The sequence below is a fragment of the Mercenaria mercenaria genome, chromosome 4 (assembly GCF_021730395.1).
Source record: "Mercenaria mercenaria strain notata chromosome 4, MADL_Memer_1, whole genome shotgun sequence".
Lineage (NCBI taxonomy): Eukaryota > Metazoa > Mollusca > Bivalvia > Venerida > Veneridae > Mercenaria > Mercenaria mercenaria.
The window spans coordinates 3,521,471-3,547,694 of record NC_069364.1 but is presented as its reverse complement, the minus strand read 5'-3'; the positions used below and the strand labels follow the sequence as shown (position 1 = coordinate 3,547,694).

Sequence of the window (26,224 nt, the reverse complement as noted above, 5' to 3'; positions counted from 1 at the left end):
AATAAAAGACATTAGCTCATGAGCTATTTCCTGACAAACAAAGAAAACAGAAATTAACAAAAAACAAAAACAGCTAAAAAAAAATAGATAAGCGAAAGTTAGGCATATTAAACATAAATTAAATGGCAGCGGTTAAGAATGGCATGGTTATATGATTAAAAAGAAACTTACGTACATAGCACATATAAGCACAGACCTGTAAAAAATAAGTACATAAGTAAAAGGGAAATGACGTACATATAATACACTACATAGTGAGCTTATTGCATAGAAGGTCCTAATTTTGGCAGTAGCTATATTTAAAAGACAAATAAAAGGCAAAAAAAAAGAACATTTTAAAGGCATTTTAAGATTTAGTGAATGCTAGTAGCATATTTACTAAGGTTGGTGTAGCCCTTAGCACCTTCCTCTATATCATATGTCAAATTATACTCCAGGATAAACAATACCCTTAACTCTGATTTGAATTTTGTCAGAGTTAGGTCCCTCTTTAGCTTAGGATTGTTTGGTTAGAGTTTTATGAGTTATTTACTGGTAAAGCTCTAATTCAGAGTCAAGTACTGAGAAAGGTCGAGCACGCTGTCTTACGGACAGCTCTCGTTAAAAGTGCATTTATTATTTTAATGTATCTATATCTATGTGTTATGTGTAAATTGATTTTGTAAATTTTCTGTGATAGTCTCTTATAGTTCAAATTTGAACGGTCATGTACTAATTTTATTTATGTATTGAAATGAAATTTTATACTGTGATATTGTACATGAATGAGACGTAAAAATATAAGTAAATAAATAAATAAATAAATATAAAAGAAAGCACATAAAAGACTAAGTTTAAAGCACATAGAAGACTAAGTTTAAAACATGAACAAACTAAGTTTAAAACATCAAATTTTAGGAAGTACTGTAAACTTTTCACTTAAAGAAATAGAAATTACTGCATTATATTAAATCAAAATAAGCATAGTTTATCATCTTTAAATACAGAATTAGCCATTCCTGTCACAGAAGTCTTCAAGTTGGCATGTACATAAAAGCAACGATAAATAAAACAGTATAAAATGAAATTAATATTCTTACCCCTTGACAAATAAAAATCAACTAACATCTTCAAAGAGAATATATGACTTATGGTACCATACTTTTTTTCTAAAACCAGCTTGCTCTTCACACAAAATATCATATGACTCTAAATACTTGTTAAGACGATTATTCAATACAATAGTAAAGAGATTACCAAACACAGCTATAGTTATACTCCTGTAATTATCGGGATCATTTACATCACCTTTATTTTTATACAATGGTAAAATAACGCCTTTGCTCCGGGAAAATACCAGAGTCAAGAATAACATCAAACAATTTACAAACTAAAGGCAGCGTAACATCTTGTTGCATCTTTCGTTCAATAATTGTTCTTTGTGTTCATTAAACTCTTCAAAAGGAGATTGAAAAGGTGCTCCATGATAAATGAAAAATTGTGACGCCGGCAACTAAAAATCATGGTATAAAAGTACTTTTTATGCATATTTTTTAACGTTTGGATGAGAACCATTTACAGATGTATTACCTGTGACTTTACATAGTTTTATTCATCAAATTACTTCCCAGTCAATTTATAATATGCCAGAAATTTATACGTTCGAGTTTCCCCACCCGCTCGAATTTCTGATCAAATTCTCATAAGCGGAGCGTCTCCTTTTTAGCCCCAATGTACTGTAGAGCCCAACAGTCAGGGAATTAAAAAACTCACGAATAATGTTATAGGGTCGGCATTATCCAGGAATAGTCCCCTCTATATACGAAGTGAGCAAAAACAATAAAGGGAGGTAAAAATACGTTTAGTTAGAAACTTTTCTGAAATTATGTCAACTTCGAGTTGGCCAATAGCTATATTCATATCTGATGTGCCTCCTTTTGAAGACGCAAGTCTTTAGACTCTTGTGCCTGCCCCCCCTCCTAGTTGCATATCCAGCCCCTAGTTCAATAACATTAAACTTGCACAGGGCGCCTTTTAATATTTGGAAGTTCAACATGTCCCTGTGTTAAGTTTAATAGAATGACAGCTGTTTGCATAGCACAGATTTCGACCTTATTTTATTGAAGTATAATGTAGGAAAACTCTCGAACACATGATATATTGGTTTACTGTAATTTAGCTGCACCTCCAATCACTTCCCTGAAACATTACACAGATTCTTCTAGTGTAATTTAATGAAATATCATGAACAATACAACACTGAATAAATGTATAGAATCGGTTATTCATGCTTAGACGAAAAATACGTTTAGCCTATGGCACTAGTGAAAAATCAGCGGCCATTATTTAACGCATGGGTACAGTCGAATACACATGGACTAGCCTTTCAAACTGCTTTGATATGAACTAATAATTTATTGAAATAACTTTTAATTAAATTAAAACCAATTATTGCTGGTTACACCTATCGATTATAAACATATGCATAATACATAGACAACAGTGCTCCAGCTAGGATTAAAAAAGGGCAGGGTGTTGGCACTGAAAAGGGCACTTCTGGGGTGGTGGTCGGTCCGGGACCGTGCTCCCCCGGGGAAAAAATATAACTGGTCCATGCATACTGTGCATTTTAACATACTTTAGGCATGGAATTTGGCATAATTTAGGCATGTTTTTTGGCACATTGTAGGTATGGTCTTTTAATAGCCTATGTCTGTCATCTCTAATGCACCTATTTATTAACTAAAAATTCTGCTGTTTGTATTTTACTTGGCATTGATTTTCAACTTGTAACATTTCTTTGTAATTGCATACTGAATAACAATATCTATGTGTTTAGGCCTATTTTACTTGCTACAATTTCAGTACACATCTTCTCCATGTAGGCTACTTGAAATTTATAAATTTATACCTGCAACATATTATATACAGAAAATAAAGTTTAAACTTCCACTTAAATAAATGAAATCAGGCAAAGTTTTTAACTTACAACAGTCTTAAAGCAAGTTTAGCACTTGTAATAGACATATTCCAGGTATCCAAAATTTTATATCCGGATATTGTTACACTTTTTTCTAAAAGTCGTCGAATGTCCAGTTTAAACAATATTTTTGAAAAAATATTATGATGCAAAGACAGTTTAACAGCATTTCACAGTATCTGACATTAAAGTGTACCCTGTCATTACATCTTAGTAAACTAATTTCAAAGAAATCTTCATAAAAAACCACAGGTGGCAGTATCATTGATTGGTCACCCCCTCCCCACCCTAAGACCCCTGATACAACCCTGAAAAAAAATTCTGACATTCTCAGGTGTTCCTTAATATCCCCACCCTACAAGACCCCTGATACAACCCTGAAAAAAAATTTTCAACTATCAAAACAGTACTAATTAGAAGGTATAAAGTCTGTAATATGTCCATTTGCCAAACAATGTGGAACATATGATATCGTCGTTTCGGCGATTTAGACACATTCTGACAGCATATCGCTATACCTATCATTCACTTGAATAAAAAGGTCTGCAATTCCACAGTTTACATAATTCAGATCCAATGAATGACTACATTCTAGCAAAATATTTCAATTTCATGGTATTTTGAGTTGTTGGAAGCCATCTTGGATTTGGCAGTACCTGTGTTGTAACACACGATCTGATTGGACGAGCGTTTCAGTTTCAAGATGGCTTCCAACAACTCAAAATAATGTGAAATTGAAATATTTTGCTAGAATATAGTCATTCGTTGGATCTGAATTAGGTAAACTGTGGAATTGCAGACCTTTTTATTTAAGTGAATGATAGGCATAACGATATGCCGTCAGAATGCGTCTAAATCGCCGAAACGACGATATCATATGTTCCACATTGTTTGGCAAATGGACATATTACAGACTTTATACCTTCTAATTAGTACTGTTTTGATAGTTGAAATTTTTTTTTCAGGGTTGTATCAGGGGTCTTGTAGGGTGGGGATATTAAGGAACACCTGAGAATGTCAGAATTTTTTTTCAGGGTTGTATCAGGGGTCTTAGGGTGGGGAGGGGGTGACCAATCAATGATACTGCCACCTGTGTAAAAAACGGCAATTTCACAAAGCAGACGACAACTTACTTTCGATTTCAAAAACTTGTAAAACGATAAAATCAAAATATTTTCCTATTTAAATTTGATTGTGATCGATTTTTTATTAATTACATATAAATGTCTGTTGTCTGGACTTAAGTTTCAGTTGTGTATAAAGGGGTATTTACGACTATATTACCGAAAACGAAAGTACACTTTGACAGGTGGCGCGAAATGATAATGATTTCAGACTGGTTTGCAAACTGTTTTAACACTAAGGTTCAGTGATTTTAATGCTAGTGGAGCAGTCTAAAATATCATGGTCTGCCTCGGGCACGATTACAGCAGGTAATTGTTTAATTGTTTGCTAATTATGTCAATGCCCCCCGGCGTGTATCACTCGATAAAAAGGGGGCAATAAAGCAGTGTATCATAATCACTGAGGCAAAAAAGGGAAGTTTGGCTAAAAAAAAAGAAATGAATGGTTGTAAAACGGGCAGGGTGCCTGGCGGGGCAACAGGGCGGAACGAATTTCGGAACGGGCGATGCGCCCTGCTGTAAATAGCTAGCTGGAGCACTGGACAATAAGTTAGTAACCTGCCACATTTTTTTTCAAAGCCGACCGTGAGACTACTTTTTCGTCTAAAATCATTCTTTATAATAAAGAAGATTTGACAGTTTTGTGTTGTGTTGCGAAAGTACATGGATGTAAATTTCACTTTGAGAGTGCGGACAGATCTTCAATATTTTCAGTAAGACAGTATTTTCAATTGGTGTGTAAAATAGGTTTCTTTGTCCGTTGTTGGTATTTAGTTATCGCTTTTCAGTGACATCTACCGTGAACTTGTAAAACCTTCCGCAAGATATTTTGCGGAACGCTCTAAAGGGAAATCTATAATTTCGCTAAAACGTCAGGACTGTATGAAATGTCAAAATCGTAAAATATTGAAGTCTGACGTTTATTTATAGAACTAATCCAGCCCCTAGTTCAAGGATGTACCGTATACTTAGTGTCTCCCATAAAATCGTCCAATATTGACTTCCACTCTTGGACTGCGAGTACTGAGAAGAAATGCCTCCTTAGTTTATATTTGCTTGCTTTCTCTATTAGTTTCTTTCCATTGTTCCTAGTAGATTGAGTAATTAGCACAATGAACTTCTCAAAATCTATGTCCACTTTACCGTGGAGCAGTTTATAAGTTTCAGGCATGTCTCCCCTAAATCTCCTGTAAGCTATCTATCTCTTCATACTGCCTCACACCTCTCGCGAGTTATGGGCAAGGTGCGCGTCGGTGATTAGAACAGAATAAAAACTGAAAGACAGTTTCAGTGATAGTAAGAATGTGAAAGTGACAAATGTTGTTAAAATGTTAAAAAGGATGGATTAAAAAGATAAAAACAATTGCAGTTTAATTAGTAACTGAGCTGAGCCACTGCCAACTTGGAGGACTCAAGGTCAGGCAGGGTTGCAATATTTGGGGGTAACCTATTCCAGATGATTGTGGTATGGGGGAAAAAGGAATATTTCAAGTAATCTGAGCTGACATGGACTTGACGGAGACTTAAGGGATGCATGTGTCTAGTTAACCTGGTAGGGGTTTCTAAGTAATTGGGGAGGGAGATAGTTACAAGGCCGTAGTGTATTTTATAGATCATGACAAGCTTGGAATCTAGACATCTATTTTCAAGTGTGCGCTAGTCAAGGGTGTTTTGCATAAATTCGTGTTACGCTGGAGTAACGGGAGTAATCATTCTTGACCCATCTGATCGTGCGTCGCTGGACCATTTCCAGCTTGTGAATATTGACGTGTGTATGTGGTGACCATGCAGATTATCATGAGGCATATTCAAGCTGCGGCCTGACCAATGTCTTGTATGCTAGGGTCTTGATGCTTTCATGTTTTGTTTTGATGTTACATTTGATGAAACCTAGTGTTCTGCTTGCATTAGTTGTGATTCTAGAGATATGTGTGTTCCATCTAAGATCGTGACTGATGTCAACACCAAGGTATTTGGCATCTTTAACTGGGGACAATGTTTGGCTATGAAGATTGTAAGCCAAACTTGGTAAATGAAGTTTTTTCAATCTTTCAATATATGGCAAGTCTCTAACACAATGAACTAGTTTTGTTGACCTCCTTTATACACGTTTGATGGAATCAAATGATCAATATCTTTCTGGAATCTTGGGTACCAAATTGTATTACAATACACCAAATTTGGTCAGATTAGTGTCTTAAATAACTTCTCTCCCGACTATAAATGAAAATTTGTATATTGGGTCAGAACCCACCTTTCCTTGGTCTTGATTGATCAGGCCGAATATCACATCGCATTGCATAGCAACAAGCGAAGATGAAAGCAATTGGAAAGTGTTGCATGTTTCATAGCTAGAAATTGTCCCATCCAAATGGTTTATGAGACAAAAGACTATCACAAACAGAGTTCTGCTGAGGCTGCGTTTTTGCGCCATTGGCGCGAAAAAAATATGAATGGCGCAGCAAATTTCGCGTCGGTGGGCCTTCGGCGCGCCAGAAAATCTGAAACTCGAACCCGATAACAATCGCTAGTTTGCCGGTCTTGCACGGTAGATAGACATACCTCCAGGGGAGATCACTGTGACGGATTTGAAAAAATAGTGTGTCGTGATAATTGCACCATGATTGTATCAAAATGGCGGCCGCACCGAAAGGAAAAGCGATTTTGCACAAATTTTTCAGTCCTCCTGCCTCTAAGAAAATAAACCAGACTTTAGTTACACTGGGGAAAGATACAAATAGAAATGATACATTGAACAAAAGCGACAATTCAACTACATATGTCGCTGAACATTAAACAACAACCCCAGAATCACAGAGTGATCCGACCCCCACCCAGTCAAGTAATTTGAGTAGAGCGAAAAAGTAAGAGTAAAACATCTGACAAACAGAGCTTTCAGAAGAAGTTATTGGTTGAGTATACATGGTTAAGTTATAAGGAAAAGAGAATAAATGGCATGAACTTTGTGTATAATTTTACATTGAAAAAAAAATAAATACACGTCTTAAATGAATAAGAAATGTAAAGTCTTTTTAATGTAAAATTGGTTCTTTTTGAATGGCCCCAAAAGTTTCAGAATGGCCCATGTTTTCAGGGTAGATGGGCCATGGGCCCATCATGCTGAAATCCTCGGCAGAACTCTGCACAAAAAATGGAGATCCTTGCAGCTTCAATACATGTTTCGAATTTCTGCGATAAAACATTACATACTTAATTTGTCTTATGCAACGATGAATCTCACAAGTGACACATTCTTCAATGATTTATCGCAAAATATTGCTGCATTTATTGAAAATGTGACTGCAAAGATCTTGGTTTTGAGTTATTTTGTTTCATCTAATAAACCATTGAGACAGGATTTTGACCATATTGCAGTTTTGACAATTGCATATTTTGCATTATTACTATTGGTATTTTAGCTATTTCTAGCTATATCTGATTTGTGACCTTTCTGGGACCAGGTGTTTAGCATTGCAAGTGTCTGTGGGATTTGGATCTGTACCTCTGGATAGAATCTGATTCTTGAGGTATTGATCCTTACCTCTAAACAATCCTTTGTTGTCTAGTGGTACATTTGTACGGACCTCCTTTTTCCAGATGCTATGTGTTATTTTCACCTTTAATTTTGTTTTCAACTGAAACTTGAATCTTAAGTATTCACAGATACTAGCATTTGCCCGATTGTTAAAATTTTCTTTTGAAATGTAAATAATGAGGAACAACTAGCTAAAAACTTTCAGCTTCAGATTTGTTTATATGCTGTTAGATGGATCTCTGAAAACTAAAATCTGTCACTGTGTAATTTCATCAAATGAATTGCTCGTCTTCTACTTTGAAATATTTTTATCCATTTTTCTTTTGATCTGACATAAAATAAACCATGTAACACAAGCTGAAAGACGAGTTAGACATAAAGACTTTATTATAAAGTTTCAAATGGATACCACTGTCTGCAATGTTTTGCCACCTATTGCAGTTATGTTTTCATGAACTTTGTTTAATAATTCAATGATACTCATAGCTGTACAAAATTTTGATTTTGGTATTAAAAAATAATGTGCTACGAAGTTAATGACATCATCAGTTTTGCACATGAGTCGGTGCGCAGATTTTGGGGTTCGACACTAGTCAGGTAACCAAACAAAGGTGTTACACCGTAACCTAATGGAAGCAACCATCACAAAATAAAAGTAGTATCAGTTAAGTTATGGTAGCCAGAACTAAGGAACGCCAAATAAATAACAAGGAATCAAACTGGCAAAAAAATAGATCAGAGAAAATCCCATAATTCAAGAAATAAGAAACTCTGACCATTTTAAGTTAGTATGTATGTAAACAACGCAGGCTTGTGCTCCACTGAGCTTACTTAGCAAGATCTGGATATTCATTTTATAGCCCAATTATGGTGATACAAGAACAATTATAGCACGTTAATAAATTTGTGTTTTCTTGTTTCAGTTTCGCAATCAGTATGACAATGATGTTACAGTGTGGAGTCCACAGGTATGACATTCTTATTACAATTAAGTGTCTCAAAGATTCATGAAAACATTATCTCACAACATAGGTATCCCTTCAAATGTTCACATTTTGCATATGCGTAATGAAATGTTTGTTAAACATAAATATATTTAGAACAGACAGCTAACTGTCAACTGTTAGTGAAACATGGACTCTGGACTTACAAAATAATTCCAGATTCCACATGACTAAGATTACAGGGGTTGACTCCTAATAGTCCTATTCAGTAATTGTGGAGTTGTACATATGAATTTAAAAGCAGTGGCTATGCCTGTGTGATAGGGTACTGTTAGAACATTTTCATACAGTTTAATCTTGGTATCTGGAATTCCAAGGGACCAAGCGTATTACTTCAAGATAAATGAAATTCTACTTAAAATGACATTTTATGCACATTTTTAGCTCACCTGTCACGAAGTGACAAGGTGAGCTTTTGTGATTGCGCAGCGTCCGTCGTCCGTCACTAGAGGTCACATTTTTCATGGGATCTTTATGAAAGTTGGTCAGAATGTTCATCTTGATGATATCTAGGTCAAGTTCGAAACTGGGTCACGTGCCATCAAAAACTAGGTCAGTAGGTCTAAAAATAGAAAAACCTTGTGACCTCTCTAGAGGCCATATATTTCACAAGATCTTCATGAAAATTGGTCAGAATGTTCATCTTGATAATATCTAGGTCAAGTTTGAAACTGGGTCATGTGCCATCAAAAATTAGGTCAGTAGGTCTAAAAATAGAAAAACCTTGTGACCTCTCTAGAGGCCATATTTTTCACAAGATCTTCATGAAAATTGGTCGGAACGTCTTGATGATATCTAGGTCAAGTTCGAAACTGGGTCACGTGTCATCAAAAACTAGGTCAGTAGGTCAAATAATAGAAAAACCTTGTGACCTCTCTAAAGGCCATATTTTTCATGGGATCTGTATGAAAGTTGGTCTGAATGTTCATCTTGATGATATCTAGGTCAGGTTCGAAACTGGGTCACGTGCGGTCAAAAACTAGGTCAGTAGGTCTAAAAATAAAAAAACCTTGTGACCTCTCTAGAGGCCATATATTTCATGAGATCTTCATGAAAATTGGTCAGAATGTTCATCTTGATGACATCTAGGTCAAGTTTGAAAGTGGGTCACGTGCCATCAAAAACTAGGTCAGTAGGTCAACTAATTGAAAAACCTTGTGACCTCTCTAAAGGCCATATTTTTCATGGGATCTGTATGAAAGTTGGTCTGAATGTTCATCTTGATGATATCTAGGTCAAGTTCGAAAGTGGGTCACATGCCATCAAAAACTAGGTCAGTAGGTCAAATAATAGAAAAACCTTGTGACCTCTCTGAAGGCCATATTTTTCATGGGATCTGTATGAAAATTGGTCTGAATGTTCATCTTGATGATATCTAGGTCAAGTTTGAAAGTGGGTCACATGCCATCAAAAACTAGGTCAGTAGGTCAAATAATAGAAAAACCTTGTGACCTCTCTAAAGGCCATATTTTTCATGGGATCTGTATGAAAGTTGGTCTGAATGTTCATCTTGATGATATCTAGGTCAAGTTCGAAAGTGGGTTACATGCCATCAAAAACTAGGTCAGTAGGTCAAATAATAGAAAACCCTTGTGACCTCTCTGAAGGCCATATTTTTCATGGGATCTGTATGAAAGTTGGTCTGAATGTTCATCTTGATGATATCTAGGTCAGGTTCTAAAGTGGGTCACATGCCCTCAAAAACTAGGTCAGTAGGTCAAATAATAGAAAAACCTTGTGACCTCTCTAAAGGCCATAGTTTTCATGAGATCTGTATGAAAATTGGTCTGAATGTTCATCTTGATGATATCTAGGTCAAGTTCGAAACAGGGTCATGTGTGGTCAAAAACTAGGTCAGTAGGTCTAAAAATACAGAAACCTTGTGACCTCTCTAGAGGCCATACTTCTGAATGGATCTCCATAAAAATTGGTCAGAATGTTCACCTTGATGATATCTAGGTCAGGTTTGAAACTGGGTCACATGCCTTAAAAAACTAGGTCAGTAGGTCAAATAATAAAAAAAAAACTTGTGACCTCTCTAGAAGCCATACTTTTCATGGGATCTGTATGAAAGTTGGTCTGAAAGTTCATCTTGATGATATCCAGGTCAGGTTTGAAACTGGGTCAACTTCGGTCAAAAACTAGGTCAGTAGGTCTAAAATTATTAAAATCTTTTGTCCTCTCTAGAAGCCATATTTTTCAATGGATCTTCATGAAAATTGATCTGAATGTTCACCTTGATGATATCCAGGTCAGTTTCGAAACTGGGTCACGTGCGTTCAAAAACTAGGCCAGTAGGTATAAAAATAGAAAAACCTTGTGACCTCTCTAGAGGCCAAATTTTTCATGAGATCTTCATGAAAATTAGTGAGAATGTTCACCTTGATGATATCTAGTTAAATTTCAAAACAGGGTCATGTACCTTCGAAAACTAGGTCAATAGGTCAAATAATAGAAAAACCTTGCGACCTCTCTAGAGACCATATTTTTCAATGGATCTTCATGAAAATTGGTCAGAATTTTTATCTTGATAATGTCAAGTTCAAAACTAGGTCACTATGTCAAATAATAGAAAAAACGATGTCATACTCAAAACTGGGTCATGTGGTAAGAGGTGAGCGATTCAGGACCATCATGGTCCTCTTGTTTTGGAATGGAACACGAAAATGTCTTCAAGATAGCTGTAATTTTGAGCAAGTTCCAGATAACAAGTATTTACTAAAAACAATTTCTGTTGATAAAATGTACCAAACAAATGATGCAATTAACTGACAACTTTTCCACGTATATCTTTGTCAAGGCACAGAATCTAGATTGTCATATTATGATGGATTGACCTTTGGACAATAAGTATCAGTTATTTTCTACACAAAATAGAATTCTTGAAATGCTTAAAAAAAGAATTATTCATGATGTTCTTATTCTTTCGACAGGGTCGCATACACCAGATAGAATATGCAATGGAAGCAGTTAAACAGGGGTCTGCTACCCTGGGTTTAAAGTCTAAAACACATGCCATCCTGGTAGCATTGAAGGTACAGTATGGACAGCAGTTTTATTTAGTTTATTAGCTCGACTATTCGAAGAATAGTCTAGCTATTCTACTCACCCTGGCGTCGGCGTCGGCGTCACACCTTGGTTAAGTTTTTGCATGCAAGTACATACAGCTATCATTTAAAGGCATATAGGTTTGAAACTTATTTATTCTTTTTCTAGGTCAATTACCAACCTCACTGGGTCAAGTTCCATAACTCTATCATGTATTTTGAGCAAATTATGCCCCCTTTTGGACTTAGAAAATTCTGGTTAAAGTTTTATATGCAAGTTACTATCTCCAAAACTAATGCAGATATTGAATTGAAACTTCACATGTGTCTTCGGGGTTATAAAACTAGTTGATAGAATCAAGTCCCATAACTCTGACATGTATTTTGGCCAAATTATGTCCCCTTTTGGACTTAGAATATTCTGGTTAAAGTTTTGCGTGCAAGTACATACAGCTATTACTAAAAGGCATATAGATTTGAAACTTATTTTTTCTTTTTCTAGATCAATTACCTACCTCACTGGGTCAAGTCCCATAACTCTGACATGTATTTTGGCCAAATTATGCCCCTTTTGGACTTAGAAAATTCTGGTTAAAGTTTTGCGTGCAAGTACATACTGCTATTACTAAAAGGCATATAGATTTGAAACTTATTTTTTCTTTTTCTAGATCAATTACCTACCTCACTGGGTCAAGTCCCATAACTCTGACATGTATTTTGGGCAAATTATGCCCCCTTTTGTACTTAGAAAATCCTGGTTAAAGTTTTACATGCAAGTTACTATCTCCAAAACTACTACAGATATTAAATTGAAACTTCACATGTGTCTTAGGGGTTATAAAACTATTTGATAGAATCAAGTCCCATAACTCCGACATGTATTTTGGGCAAATTATGCCCCCTTTTGGACTTGAAAATTCCTGGTTAAAGTTTTGCGTGCAAGTACATACAGCTATTATTAAAAGGCATATAGCTTTGAAACTTATTTATTCTTTTTCTAGGTCAATTATCAACCTCACTGGGTCAAGTTCCATAACTCTTAACATGTATTTTGAGCAAATTATGCCCCCTTTTGGACTTAGAAAATTCTGGTTAAAGTTTTACATGCAAGTTACTATCCCCAGAACTAATGCAGATATTGAATTGAAACTTAACATGTTTCTTCGGGGTTATAAAACTAGTTGATAGCATCAAGTCCCATAACTCTGATATGCATTTTGGTCAAATTATGTCCCCTTTCAAACTTAAAACTCTTTTGATATTTAACATTTTGGGTAATCATTTCCTGCTTCTGTGACAATATTTCGAATAGTTGAGCTTGGCTGTCTTATGGACAGCTCTTGTTTTATAACAAGAAGTTACTGTTATTAGGAGTCGAAGCATTTTGTTTTTAATCTCCATCTGTCATAAGGTTATCGTAAACCTGGGCTTCTAAGATAAACAGTTTAAAAAAAAATTGTAACAATGGTCACATGTTTGTAGCTTGTTGCACTCAGTTTGTATTCTTATTTAACAAATTTAAATGGCAGTAACTGTTGATTTGTCAATTAAACCTTTGACCTTCTTTGAGTGCAACTTTTCATTTTCAGAGAGCACCATCAGAATTATCAGCATACCAGAAGAAGATTTTACCAATAGATGACCATGTTGGTGCTGCTATAGCGGGACTTACAGCTGATGCTAGATTGTTAAGGTAATAACGGTGTCACCTGTTACCACTTCTTATTTGTTGTTGCATGCAATGGTGTGCAGAGTCTGTCTAACTATATTAAGAAGTGTGTAATGTCCGTCTGCTTAGCTCAGTAGGGAGAGTGCAGATCTCAGGGCCGTGAGTTCTTTCTTTGAATGGGGCGATGTTCTCCATGACGATTGATAAAAGACATTTTATCTTAAGCCACTTAAGTCATTTGTTCTCCACCTCTGATTTATGTAGGGGAAGTTGGCAATTACTTTCGGAGAACAGGTTGATACTGGCACAGAATCCAGGAAAACTGGTTAGGTTAATTGCCTGCAGCTGTGTAATTGAAATACTGTTTAAAAACTGTGCTTAGCCCAAAACTAAACAAAACAAAAAGGTTGTAAAGGTTTGTCCTTCTTATATCAGTTTCATGTTGCTATTTGGATATATGTAGGCATAATTTGGATCTCAAGAAAATTGTTGCCCGACTCAGCTTTTGTCCAGTGATTAGTGTGAAACATAGTTGTGCATATAACCGTCATAGACTCAGCTCTTGTCCAGTGATTAGTGTGAAACATAGTTGTGCATATAACCGTCATAGACTCAGCTCTTGTCCAGTGATTAGTGTGAAACATAGTTGTGCATATAACCGTCATGTTCTGATTAAAGTATCTTTGAACAGTGGAGTCATGACCCTCGATGGGGGAGACAAACGTTTTTTGTGAAAAACAATCTAGAGTTAAATTATTTTAGCTGACTTAAAATTTTGAAATCGTCCCAGTCCTAGTATCTAGCCAGTCAGTGTCACATTAGATATGTAGCCATTCAATGTCAGATATTGAGTTGCTGTAGATCTGTGTGTTATTTAACCCTTAGCCTGCTGCAGGCGAATTTAACAGCCTTTGCAAACAGCTTGGAACCAGATCAGACGCCGATTAAATCGGCGTCTGATCAGGTTCCAAGCTGTTTGCTACTCTGACAATATTTCTCCCAGTTTTGGAGCAAATTGAATGAACTTTACAATTTTAGCAGATGACATTTCCAGCAGACGACAATTTATCTAGCATGCTAAAGGTTAATATTAAACTTCTTTCTGATATTATGTTATATTGTTTGTATATTTCAGTAACTTTATGAGATCTGAGTGTCTGAACTCACGGTACGCCTATGATCAAGCCCTTCCAATCTCAAGACTTGTTTCAGCTATTGGAAATAGTATCCTTCCTTTCAATATCATCTTGGTACTCAGAAAACTGTTGAACTTCTGATCCAGTCTTAAAAGTGAGGTGGACCATTTGCTTTCCAATCTGTGTCTGAAGATGACATCTGCTGGTTTTTAGATCATTTTGTCAAAGGTCATGGTGTCAGTCTGACAGGCCATCATCAAGTGAATATGTGTTTAACAGATCTTGTTATAGTTTTGACTTCTCTCCCATTATCAGTATTTTACAAATGTTCCAGTTTTATATTCTGTTTTTTTTTTACTCACCTGAACAAAAGTTCTTATGGTTAGCTTTTAGGATCATTGGATGTTTGTTGTCCACAATTCTTTAAAGAAAATCACTAAGCCGGTTTCAACCAAACACAAATGCTCCTTGTGTGGTCCTCTTTCAGATTTCTTTCAGATATAGGTAATCCATGTAGAATGCAGATTGCCACAGCAACCAAAAGGAAAAGCTTAAAATTTGCATAGAAACCGCTGGAGAGACTTTGAAATTATTACAGAAATGTTCCTTGGGAGACGGTCAACTAAATTCCTAGTAATGTTCCAATTTGTCTAATCAAGATTTGAAATTCAGGTGAGGGATGTAGGGTCTTCATGGCCTCCTTGTTAATGGCAAGATTGTTCCATTACAGTGGTTGTTGGCTCTGGTAAAGGCTGTGTAACATTACACACTTTGACAACCTCTGCTAAAAATCATATAATCTGAAATGAAAGGACAGTCGATGAATGAGAGTTGTGACCTCAATGCTTCACCTTTTGAGTTTTTATCAGAAAACACTTTTGAAAATTGTAATACAGATGAAAATAATCATATTATGTCTCATGTAATAGATTTAACACAAAGTTTTTCAAAGACATTTCCTTAACTTGTATCAGAATCACAAATTCTCACCCAGAGATATGGTAGACGACCGTTTGGTGTTGGTCTTCTCATAGCAGGATATGATGTAAGTGTATATTACAGAATTGTTTGCTCTTGCTTTGATGAAGGGGCCTCCATGGCTGAGTGGTTAATGTCTCTGACTTCAAATCACTTGCTCCTCATCGATGTGGGTTCGAGCCTCGAGGCGTTGAAATTTTCATTTGAGGAAGCCATATTGCTGGCTAACGGAAGGTTTGTGGTTCTACCCAGGTGCCCGCTCGTGATGAAATAATGCAAAGAGGGATACCTGGGGTCTTCCTCAGTCAAATCTGGAAAGTCGCCATATGATCTATAATTGTGTTGGTGCGACGTTAAACCCAACAAAATAAATAAATAAATAGATAATCATTTGATGAATTTTCAATATCTTTGAAAATTACCATGATACTTCTGTAACAATCTCATTGATCATATTTCTGTATAAACTTATAGATTTGGTATTTTAGCAAACTTTGTCACTTTTGTGAAAATTTTAAATTGGCTCGAAAGCAAACAAAATTATATGCTAAAGTGCACAGATTGGCATTTTTTATGAAATATTTTTTCATTATCAAATGTTATAGAAACTGGGATAATTTTGACTAAAATTGTCCGTCTAGAGACATGCATTTAAAATATAATAAAGTAAGAGCCCTGCATTTAGACAACTAATTGTAAATAGAAATTGACATTTTGATAAAATTAAAGCATCTATAGGTACAAGTAACTTTTTGTTCCATGATAGTCATCCTTAAAAATTAGCTTCCTTTTAGAAGATCTTAATATATTTGATATTTTTTCCAGTCTCAAGGGCCACATATATACCAGACCTGTCCATCTGCAAACTACTATGATTGTAAAGCTATGGCAATTGGTGCAAGATCACAGTCTGCAAGAACATACGTTGAAAAACACCTTGATAAATTTCTGGACTGTAAGATTTCTTATTTTACATGCACTGATTTTGAAGTTTATAGTCTTAAACTGTTCTGTTAATGCGTTCATGAAATAATGAGTTAAAAACTTAACATATGTAATGGGTCAGTGGCCCCTTTAACATCCACTTGGCTTCAGAAGTGTGGTGGGTCTACACAGGTTTGTGCTTGTATTTAAAAAAATGACTGGATGGGAGCTTTGGAAAGTTGCCATATTTCCTTAATTACTGGTGTCATATGAGGAGGTGTGGGTCTGTCACTACCACTTTGTTCAGCGGCTGCAGTCTTTACTAGACAAGCTCTCAAGTATTCCTGAGATTTGAACCTGAGATATGACAAAAGTAACCATCATTTGAATAGACTAAGGTTTAAGCATACTGTTTGAAAATATGTCTTCGGAAACTTGATACTGTATTAAACTCCTGTAAGATTCTCAACTGTAATTCTTCAAACTTGTAACCCTACTGTGTAGTTAAATAAAATTGATGAAGATCTTTTTACACATTAAGAACTTGGGCGTTTATGTTTTCAACACAGTGTATATTATTCTGTATAATTTTTGATAGCAAACTCCTCATTCGTCTGAAGGAAGTCTTTTCTGATATGAGAGATGTTTTAATCAAATACACAATGTTTATACAGGTTCTTTAGAAGAGTTGATAGCCCATGGTCTACGGGCACTCAGGGATACCCTTCCATCAGATATCAACCTTACCAACAAGGTATAGTCATACTTTTTGTCTTCTAGGTATTGCAGTTTTTAATTTTTAGCTCGACTATTCGAAGAATAGTCTAGCTATTCTACTCACCCTGGCGTCAGCGTCGGCGTCACACCTTGGTTAAGTTTTTGCATGCAAGTACATACAGCCATCAATTAAAGGCATATAGCTTTGAAACTTATTTTTTCTGTTTAGCTCGACTATTAGAAGAATAGTCTAGCTATTCTACTCACCCTGGCGTCGGCGTCGGCGTCACACCTTGGTTAAGTTTTTGCATGCAAGTACATTCAGCCATCAATTAAAGGCATATAGCTTTGAAACTTATTTTTTCATTTTCTAGGTAAATTACCAACCTCGCTGGGTCAAGTCCCATAACTCTGACATGTATTTTGAGCAAATTATGCCCCCTTTTGGACTTTGATTTGAAACTTCACATGTGTCTTCGGGGTTATAAATCTAGTTGATAGCAGCAAGTCCCATAACTCTGACCTTCATTTTGGCCAAATTATGCCCCCTTTTGGACTTAGAAAATTCTGGTTAAAGTTTTGCGTGCAAGTACATACAGCTATTTCTAAAAGGCATATAGATTTGAAACTTATTTTTTCTTTTTAGCTCATCTGATTTTTAAAAAAAAAATGATGAGTTATTGTCATCACTTGAGCGGTTGTCGGCGTCGGCGTCGGCATCTGCGTTGCCTGGTTAAGTTTTATGTTTAGGTCAGCTTTTCTCCTAAACTATCAAAGCTATTGCTTTGAAACTTGGAAGACTTGTTCACCATCTTAAGCTGACCCTGTATAGCAAGAAACATGACTCCATCTTGCTTTTTGCAAGATTTATGGCCCCTTTTGTACTTAGAAAATATCAGATTTCTTGGTTAAGTTTTATGTTTAGGTCAACTTTTCTCCTAAACTATCAAAGCTATTGCTTTGAAACTTTGAATGCTTGTTCACCATCATAAGCAGACCCTGTACATCAAGAAACATAACTCCATCTTGCTTTTTGAAAGAATTATTGCCCCTTTTGGACTTAGAAAATCAGTTTTCTTGGTTAAGTTTTATGTTTAGGTCAGCTTTTATCCTAAACTATCAAAGCTATTGCTTTAAAACTTGCAACACTTGTTCACCATCATAAGCTGACCCTGTACAGCAAGAAACATAACTCCATCCTGCTTTTTGCAAGATTTATGGCCCCTTTTGGACTTAGAAAATATCAGATTTCTTGGTTAAGTTTTATGTTTAGGTCAACTTTTTCTCTTAAACTATCAAAGCTATTGCTTTGAAACTTGCAACACTTGTTCACCATCATAAGCTGACCCTGTACAGCAAGCAACATAACTCCATCCTGCTTTTTGCAATAATTATTGCCCCTTTTGGACTTAGAAAATCATTTTCTTGGTTGAGTATTATGTTTAAGGCAACTTTTCTCATAAACTATCAAAGCTATTGCTTTAAAACTTGCAACAGTGTTTCACAATCATAAGTGGACACTGTACATCAAGAAACATAACTCTATCCTGCTTTTTGCAAGAATGATGGCCCTTTTTAGACTTAGAAAATCATGGGTAGGACAATATTTCTATTATACAAAAAAAATCAGATGAGCGTCAGCACCCGCAAGGCGGTGCTCTTGTTCTAGATCAATTACCAACCTCACTGGGTCAAGTCCCATAACTCTGACATGTTTTTTGGGCAAATTATGCCCCCTTTTAGACTTAGAAAATTTTGGTTAAAGTTTTACATGCAAGTTATTATCTCCAAAACTAATGCAGATATTGATTTGAAACTTCACATGTGTCTTCGGGGTTATAAAACTAGTTGATAGCAGCAAGTCCCATAACTCTGACCTTCATTTTGGCCAAATTATGTCCCATTTTGGACTTAGCAAATTCTGGTTAAAGTTTTGCGTGCAAGTACATACAGCTATTACTAAAAGGCATATAGATTTGAAACTTATTTTTTCTTTTTCTAGATCAATTACTAACCTCACTGGATCAAGTCCCATAACCCTGGCATGTATTTTTGGCAAATTATGCCCCCTTTTGGACTTTGAAAATTCTGGTTAAAGTTTTACATGCAAGTTTCTATCTCCAAAAGTAATGCAGATATTGAATTGAAACTTCACATGTGCCTTCAGGGTTATAAAACTAGTTGATAGCAGCAAGTCCCATAACTGATATGCATTTTGGTCAAATTATTCCCCCTTTTGAACTTAAAACTACTTTGTCATTTGGACTTTTTATACGCACGGTTTGAAGAAACGGACATATATGGACGTCCCATGGACGGGGGGATGACGACCGGCCGGCGGCGGCTGGTAAGTCCACATGACTTTGTTCGGAGCATATCTTCTACATGCATGGAGGGATTTTGATGAAACTTGGTCACAAAGTTGTTCACCACCATGAGACGGAGTGTCATGCACAAGAACCAGGTCCCTAGGTCTAAGGTCAAGGTCACACTTAGAGGTTAAAGGTTCAAATCAGAAACTTTGTCCAGAGCATTCTTTCTACATGCATGAGGGATTTTGATGAAACTTGCACAGTTGTTCACCATATGAGACGGAGTGTCATGCACAAGAACCAGGTCCCTAGGTCTAAGGTCAAGGTCACACTTAGAGGTCAAAGAATACAAGAATGAAAACCTTGTCCGGAGCATTTCTTCTTCATGCATAGAGGGATTTTGATATAACTTGGCACAAATGTTCACCACCACGAGACAAAGTGTCATGCGCAAGAACCAGGTCCCTAGGTCTAAGGTCAAGGTCAGACTTAGAGGCCAAAGGTCAGATACAAGAATGACTTTGTCCGAAGCATTTCTTCTTCATGCATAGAGGGATTTTGATTAACTTGGCACAATTATACATCATCATGAGAGGAAGTGTCATGCACGGTTCCTTTCTTTAGAATTACTTCCCTTTGTTGTTACTATAAATAGCTTATATTGTAACTTCTTCATTACTAGTCGTAGGGAAAAATCGAGACCACTTTTCTGTAGTACAACATGCATGCTACATCCAATTTTGAGGTGTATTTTGACCAATCTCTACCTGGTAAAGATATTTAGTGTGGACTTACAAATTTTTTTTGGATTTTTTTTTGTTTGTTTTTTTAAATTTTTTTGGATTTTTTTTTTTTTTTAATTTTTTTGGATTTTTTTTTTTAAGCTTTACTTCCCTTAGTTGTTACTATAAATAACTTATATTGTAAATTTTTTATAACTGACCATAGGGCAAAACCAAGACCACTTTTCTGTGGTACAACATAGATATTACTTTCAAATTTTAGGTGTATTTTAAGGTCTCTCTACCTGGTAAGGAATTTTTTTTGTGGACTTTGGAAAACAAAAGACTTACAATGATTACAAAACAACCACAAAATTAAAATTCATTTGCAATACAGCAGCTAGAGTAAAGAAATTTGCTGTGGACGGGCGTATATTGTGACATTCTGGCACTCTTGTTGGGTAATATTTTCCTGCTTCTGGGACAATATTTCGAATAGTCGAGCTTGGCTGTCTTACGGACAGCTCTTGTTATTTGTTTATAACCATCATGCTTTTTCTTGTGGATTAAACTTACTGGAGGTATCAAGCTGGATAAATGGGTTAGGCATTTGTTCTGTGTCCAAGCATGATCAAAGATATCACAGGCCAAATCTTGTCTGTCATCCAGTGCTTTTTCATTCTGGAAAGTTGCGAATGACTAGTAAAAATCACTTGCCTCTCACCTCTTATGGTTTAAGACCTGCTTGCCTCATGTCAGAAGAAACCACTTTGAGGTCACTGTGGTGTAGAACTTTACCTGCGAAAGAGTCATAATGCCGGCATGATGGTTCTACTCACTAACCACCCATGCCTGAAACAGTGCGTGGATGAATACTAGACACTTTCCTCCACCATCAAAGGCTGGAATAGTCACCATATTGCCCAAACTGTGTGGATGTGACTGTAAACCCAACAAAACAAATGAACAAACAAATATTTTGTCTGAAAGCCATCCAGCTAGGTTGGAAAAGGCTTGCGGTTCCTCCTAGTTGCTGGCCTGTACCTGATACACTATGAGTAAACTTACAGGATTTTCTATGAAAGTAATACCATTCAAGGTAGTATTTTCAGTGTGTACTTTAGTTGAATCTGTTTTGGAGACCTGGAATTCTGAGGTCTTTGCTTATGATGATAGAAGATAAAAAGTAAAGTCAGAACTTAACCTCACAATTGAAATAGCGTGTATAATTTTCAGAATTGTTCGCTAGGAGTTGTTGGAAAGGGAATGGACTTCACAATATATGATGATGAGAAAGTAGATCAATATGTATCCTTTGTTGTTATTTAGGTGCGTAAATGGAAAAAATATGCAATATGCTAGGTATTGTTATTTCAGCCTTTCTGTATTTGCATATATACATGTACATAAAAATAGTGCTATATAGATGTGGTTTTATAAGAATGATAATAATAATGTTGATGCTTATAATAGTAATGTTTTTCCCTAATTATAAGCCAAGTAATTCTAATTTTACTCTTCTTGTGTTGTTCATTTTGTAAAAATATGACAAAATTTGAGAGTGAAATAACAAATATTGCTATAATGTCTGAAGGGGCACCTCTTCCTCCACAGTTAAAGTTGCTAAGGCCTAATGTAACTAATGTAGATGTACATATTTTGGTGACAACTTACTTGCCCATTATTAGATACTTGCTTTTTACCTAAAGCCATTTTGTTTCTCTTTGTCTTACATTTGTTGTCTCCCTTTAATTGTTTGACTTAACTATTGAAAGTTAGCTCTGATAGAGGGAGAGGAAAGGTCATCGAGAGCTCCCCCACCAGCTGAGGGAGGACAAGAGGGGGATCAGGTTAGTTATAACTAGTACCGTAATTTCAGTGGAACTTCTGTAGCATTTATTTGATTATAAACATTATCCCAGTGGAATAATACAGGCATTTTAACATATGCTTGGATGATGTAGCATCTCGGCCATAGCAGTTTACAGCAGATAGTGGATAGATTTGTATGAAGTCCTCTGTGCTAGATGTTTGCATTCTTTCACTGGAATAACTGAAGTTACAAAATAAATGTCAGCACATCAGTTTCTCCTGTACTTCTTATCAGATTTCGATAAAACTTTACAGCAATTTTTTTCAAAAACATTCTTGCAGTTATTTATTAATTAAATTTGAACACATAGAAATGTTTGCTATAAGAAGCAATAAAGTTTTTTTTTAAGTAAGTAGTAAAATCTTTCCAAATCCTACTGTAATATCTATTATTTCCTTGTGACTAAGAGGTGAAATGCATCGTTTTTATAAGGTCAAGGTTTGACAATAACACATCTGAGACCCGCTATTCAGTATAAAAATGATACAGTATACCAAAAAAATGTTACATTATGTTCATATTGTAAAGTTCAAGCCAGGTATTTCAGGCTTTAGGCTGCCAGAATTTCCTTATATAGCTTAATTGGAAAAAGAAATTTCTGGCTTGAGAATGTAGATTTTCCGGCTTTTGATTTTTGACTAAATCCCGGGCTTGAAAGTTTCAATCTTGGCCTTGAAGGCTTGCCTACATATAGCAGCAAAACTGGGCACTTCACATGTTTTAAACTGCCAAAAGGAAAAGTGTTGATCATACAGATATCTTTAAGGAAAATTAAATTGATAAAAAATAATTATATAATAGACATTCAGTATACTAGAATTGCATTTATTTGAGATGGCAGTATTACTCTTCTTTTGTTAGCTTGACTTTTTGAATAATAGGTGAAGCTGTTGCATTTACGCATTTGTTGGTGTCCATGTCTGTGTCTGCATCCAGATTTTTGTAAAGTTTTTGCATCTAAGCTGGTATCTCTGTACGCAGTAATGGGAGGGGATTGAAACTGTACAGTACTTGTCAACAGAGTTGAGCTTACATGTGTTGTACAGGTTCCATAACTCTGTTTTTCATTTTTACAAAATTATGCCCCTTTTTTGACTTACGTTATTATTCATTTAACTTTCTTTGGTGGCAAGGCTGTTGAATAGTCAAGTGTTTCTGTCCTTCAACAGCTCTTGTCTAAACAGGGGCTCACTTTTTGATAATTTTGTTAACCTTCTGGTTCCCTGATTTTTCACAGGAGCCTATGCAGCAAGAAGGTGAGGGAGGACAGCAGGAGCCGAGACCAGATGGCCCAGAAGTACAGCAACCGGAGGCGATGGACCAGTGACCTTGAACTTATTGTAGAAACTGTTCAATACTTCTTCATTCTTACAATCTGTTAACATGATCACTGTGTCTGTAACATGATGACCACAAACATGACTGAAATGTTTCTTACTATGTGTAATATTGTTACTGCAGACTCAGTGCTGTTTTTCAGTGCACAGTTATATGCCTAAAAGTGCTGTTTAGTGTTTTTACTACAAATGGTTACTATATAAATATACAGATGAAATACGTGGATTATGAAAAGAATCATTAAAACAGTAAAAAAAACTGCACCAAGTGTAATAAAGATATGATGTGTATGGTACAACTAGATCTTAATTTTTACAAGTACATTATATGGAAATACTCTTGTAAGAAATATTTCATTAATCCTTACCCTGCTAAATTTCTAAAATGGACTGGTCCATCATTCAATTTGGGCAGTTTTTTTAAAATACATACTTGAAACTTCGTTCAATCATTGAAATGATAGGTCTGAACCCTTCTCATTTTTCAACACACTCTTTTAGGAAAGGCATGGCTACTATTCAAAGGGATGTGCAGGCTGATCTTGGTCTGCTCTGGTCGCAAAGGCAGAATCACTTGCCCCCAACAGGCTAAAGGTTAAGTTGTTAAGGCAGTTCTGTCAGAAATATTTTATTAAGAAGTTGGCAAGTATCTCAGAACTAAACTTGCTGACTTACACTTTTTATTTTGACTGTATTATAAAAAAAAATATATGAAAGAAAATAAGTGAATTTTCAGGTTTAATACTGTGAAAAGTCTGTTTTAAAATTTACATTAAAAACTTTTATATGCATAAAATGTAATCAAAATTGCAATTTTCCCATAGACCAGCATCAGGAAAACTTGCAGATCCAATTTTTTTAAATCACTCAGAACATGCAGTTCTACCTTAACATGCAAAGGAATACTTTTTGGCAGGTGTTTTTCTTATTATAGAAGTATTTCGCATACATATTAGTTATATTGCAATGCTCTGAACTTCGACCACACATTGTCAATACATATAGGCATGAAAACTCAACTTCTGTTCATTGATTCAAAGCTTCTTTTTGTTTGATGTATTCTTATGATTATGGGTAGTCGTGTCGTAGAAAACGATTACCAGAATATATGATTATATAACTGTTACAGATACATTCATGTTCAGTCTTACACATTTTGTGATATCATCTTATTGTAATATGAAAAAAAATAAAGCCGAAACTTTTTTTCATTTTGAAATTTATTTTTTAGCTTTCATGTTTGGTCTCGGCTGTATATTCCTGTGTTCTTTACCCGTAAAAGTCTGTTTGTCAAATTTGAATAGAATATTCACTACATGCAGAAATTATGTTCAGTTTTAAATTGCCCGAGGTCACACAATTGGGCCTTGGGTTTCATGTGTGACCCGTATCTTTTAAACCGTAAGAATAATATGTATAAAATTTGTTTGGAATATGCATCTCTACAAGATGTTCAAATTGTGCTGACCCAAGGTCAAGGTTACAGCTGAATATGGAAGAGTCATGCCTTATTGTTCGTGTATTCTCCATATCTTCTAAATCTATGATATTGATTGAACGTTATGATCATCATTATGGCTTGCAGAGTCTAAATTCCATTTCTGTCTACTATGGTCCATTTGTGTCATGCAAATGTCAAGGTCACAATGACCAAGATAGGAATTGTTTTCCAGTCAGTAACTGTAGAGCACTTACTTTTATGACAGTATCGACTGTCAAACTTCTTGGAATGATTGCCAGATGTTAATAGATGACACACTTGATATTTAGGTCAAAAGTCACAATGACATTGAGACAGAATATGGTTTCTCATGAAATTAGAATTATTGGTGAACGCTTGGACCTACAAATTTCAAACTATGTTGGGATTATTAAAAGTGATCGGTGAATGGTCCCTGGTGTGTTTGTTATAAATTGATGAAGGTAACATTATACTAATTTATTTCCATCTTTATTTCATATAAACAAATCTTGAGATCTCATTCTCAATACTTTAGAGCATTTCTGTGACCTGAAAACGAAATATAGCCAATTAGTATAACATGCCTTCCTTCCAAAAATAGATGTTATTTCACATGTAAGAAAAATCGTCTGTTTTGAAAAACAAGACCCTCTGAAAGTGCTCCTGTGAAATTTGCTGTTGAGCAAATTTTAGACATTTTCTCGATGAATAAAACTTGAAAATTCACAGGGAAGTGGCCTAGATCTTTTCTCGATATAATAAGCTGTAAAACTAAGCTAAAAATAGAACTGCCACCTCCTTATATAACTAATTGTACCATAATTCATCATTATGTAGCCACATTTTGGACTACTTCACATGTAGCAAGTAGTCACTTCCTGTATGGTATAAACCGTCCTTAAAGGTCACAAGATGTTTAACTGTATTGGATGATTACCTCCAACATACAGATAACCCTGTTGTTTTAAAGATCAGCAGATTAAGAAGACATAGTCAGTTAGTGGAAAATGTTATGGTCTCTGGCTGTCAAAATTTGTAGGGTCATTGTGTCTGATTTGTCAGGAGTTGACTGCTGTAGCTTTTTCAGGCTTCAATCAAGTAGTTATACTTTTTCCTACTTGTTAAGTCTGTTCCTACTTTTTTAAAACTTTTTTTTTAAAAAATCCTACTATTCCTACTTTTTTATCAAAAGAAGAAGAAATGTGTTAACAAATGTTGTTCGTCTATTTGTATAATGAATTTTGTTACATAATGTAAGGTCTGATGGTGTACTGGTGAGGCTCTAGAGACCTTTGACATGCTGCTGGTGACGTCTTATGCATGCAGAAACCTGCTGACAGTTTGTTATGTGAGTTGAATACTGACCTTCATATTGAAACAGAAGAGGTTGCAGGTAGCTATGTACAATGGGGACCTCAAAGCATC

General features: G+C 35.6%; 1 protein-coding gene across 1 annotated transcript; it reads left to right on the top strand.

Moving 5' to 3' along the window:
* Positions 1 to 1,407: 1,407 nt before the first annotated feature.
* LOC123550848 (proteasome subunit alpha type-1-like) lies at positions 1,408 to 24,543 on the top strand. Its single transcript, XM_045339255.2, has 11 exons — positions 1,408 to 1,504; positions 8,542 to 8,586; positions 11,556 to 11,657; positions 13,259 to 13,362; positions 14,474 to 14,562; positions 15,449 to 15,519; positions 16,278 to 16,407; positions 17,051 to 17,130; positions 21,364 to 21,435; positions 21,903 to 21,977; positions 23,238 to 24,543. Exons 1-11 carry the CDS (start codon positions 1,502 to 1,504, stop codon positions 23,325 to 23,327), a joined length of 861 nt encoding a protein of 286 aa, XP_045195190.2. The 5' UTR covers positions 1,408 to 1,501; the 3' UTR covers positions 23,328 to 24,543.
* The last annotated feature ends 1,681 nt before the right edge of the window (positions 24,544 to 26,224 follow it).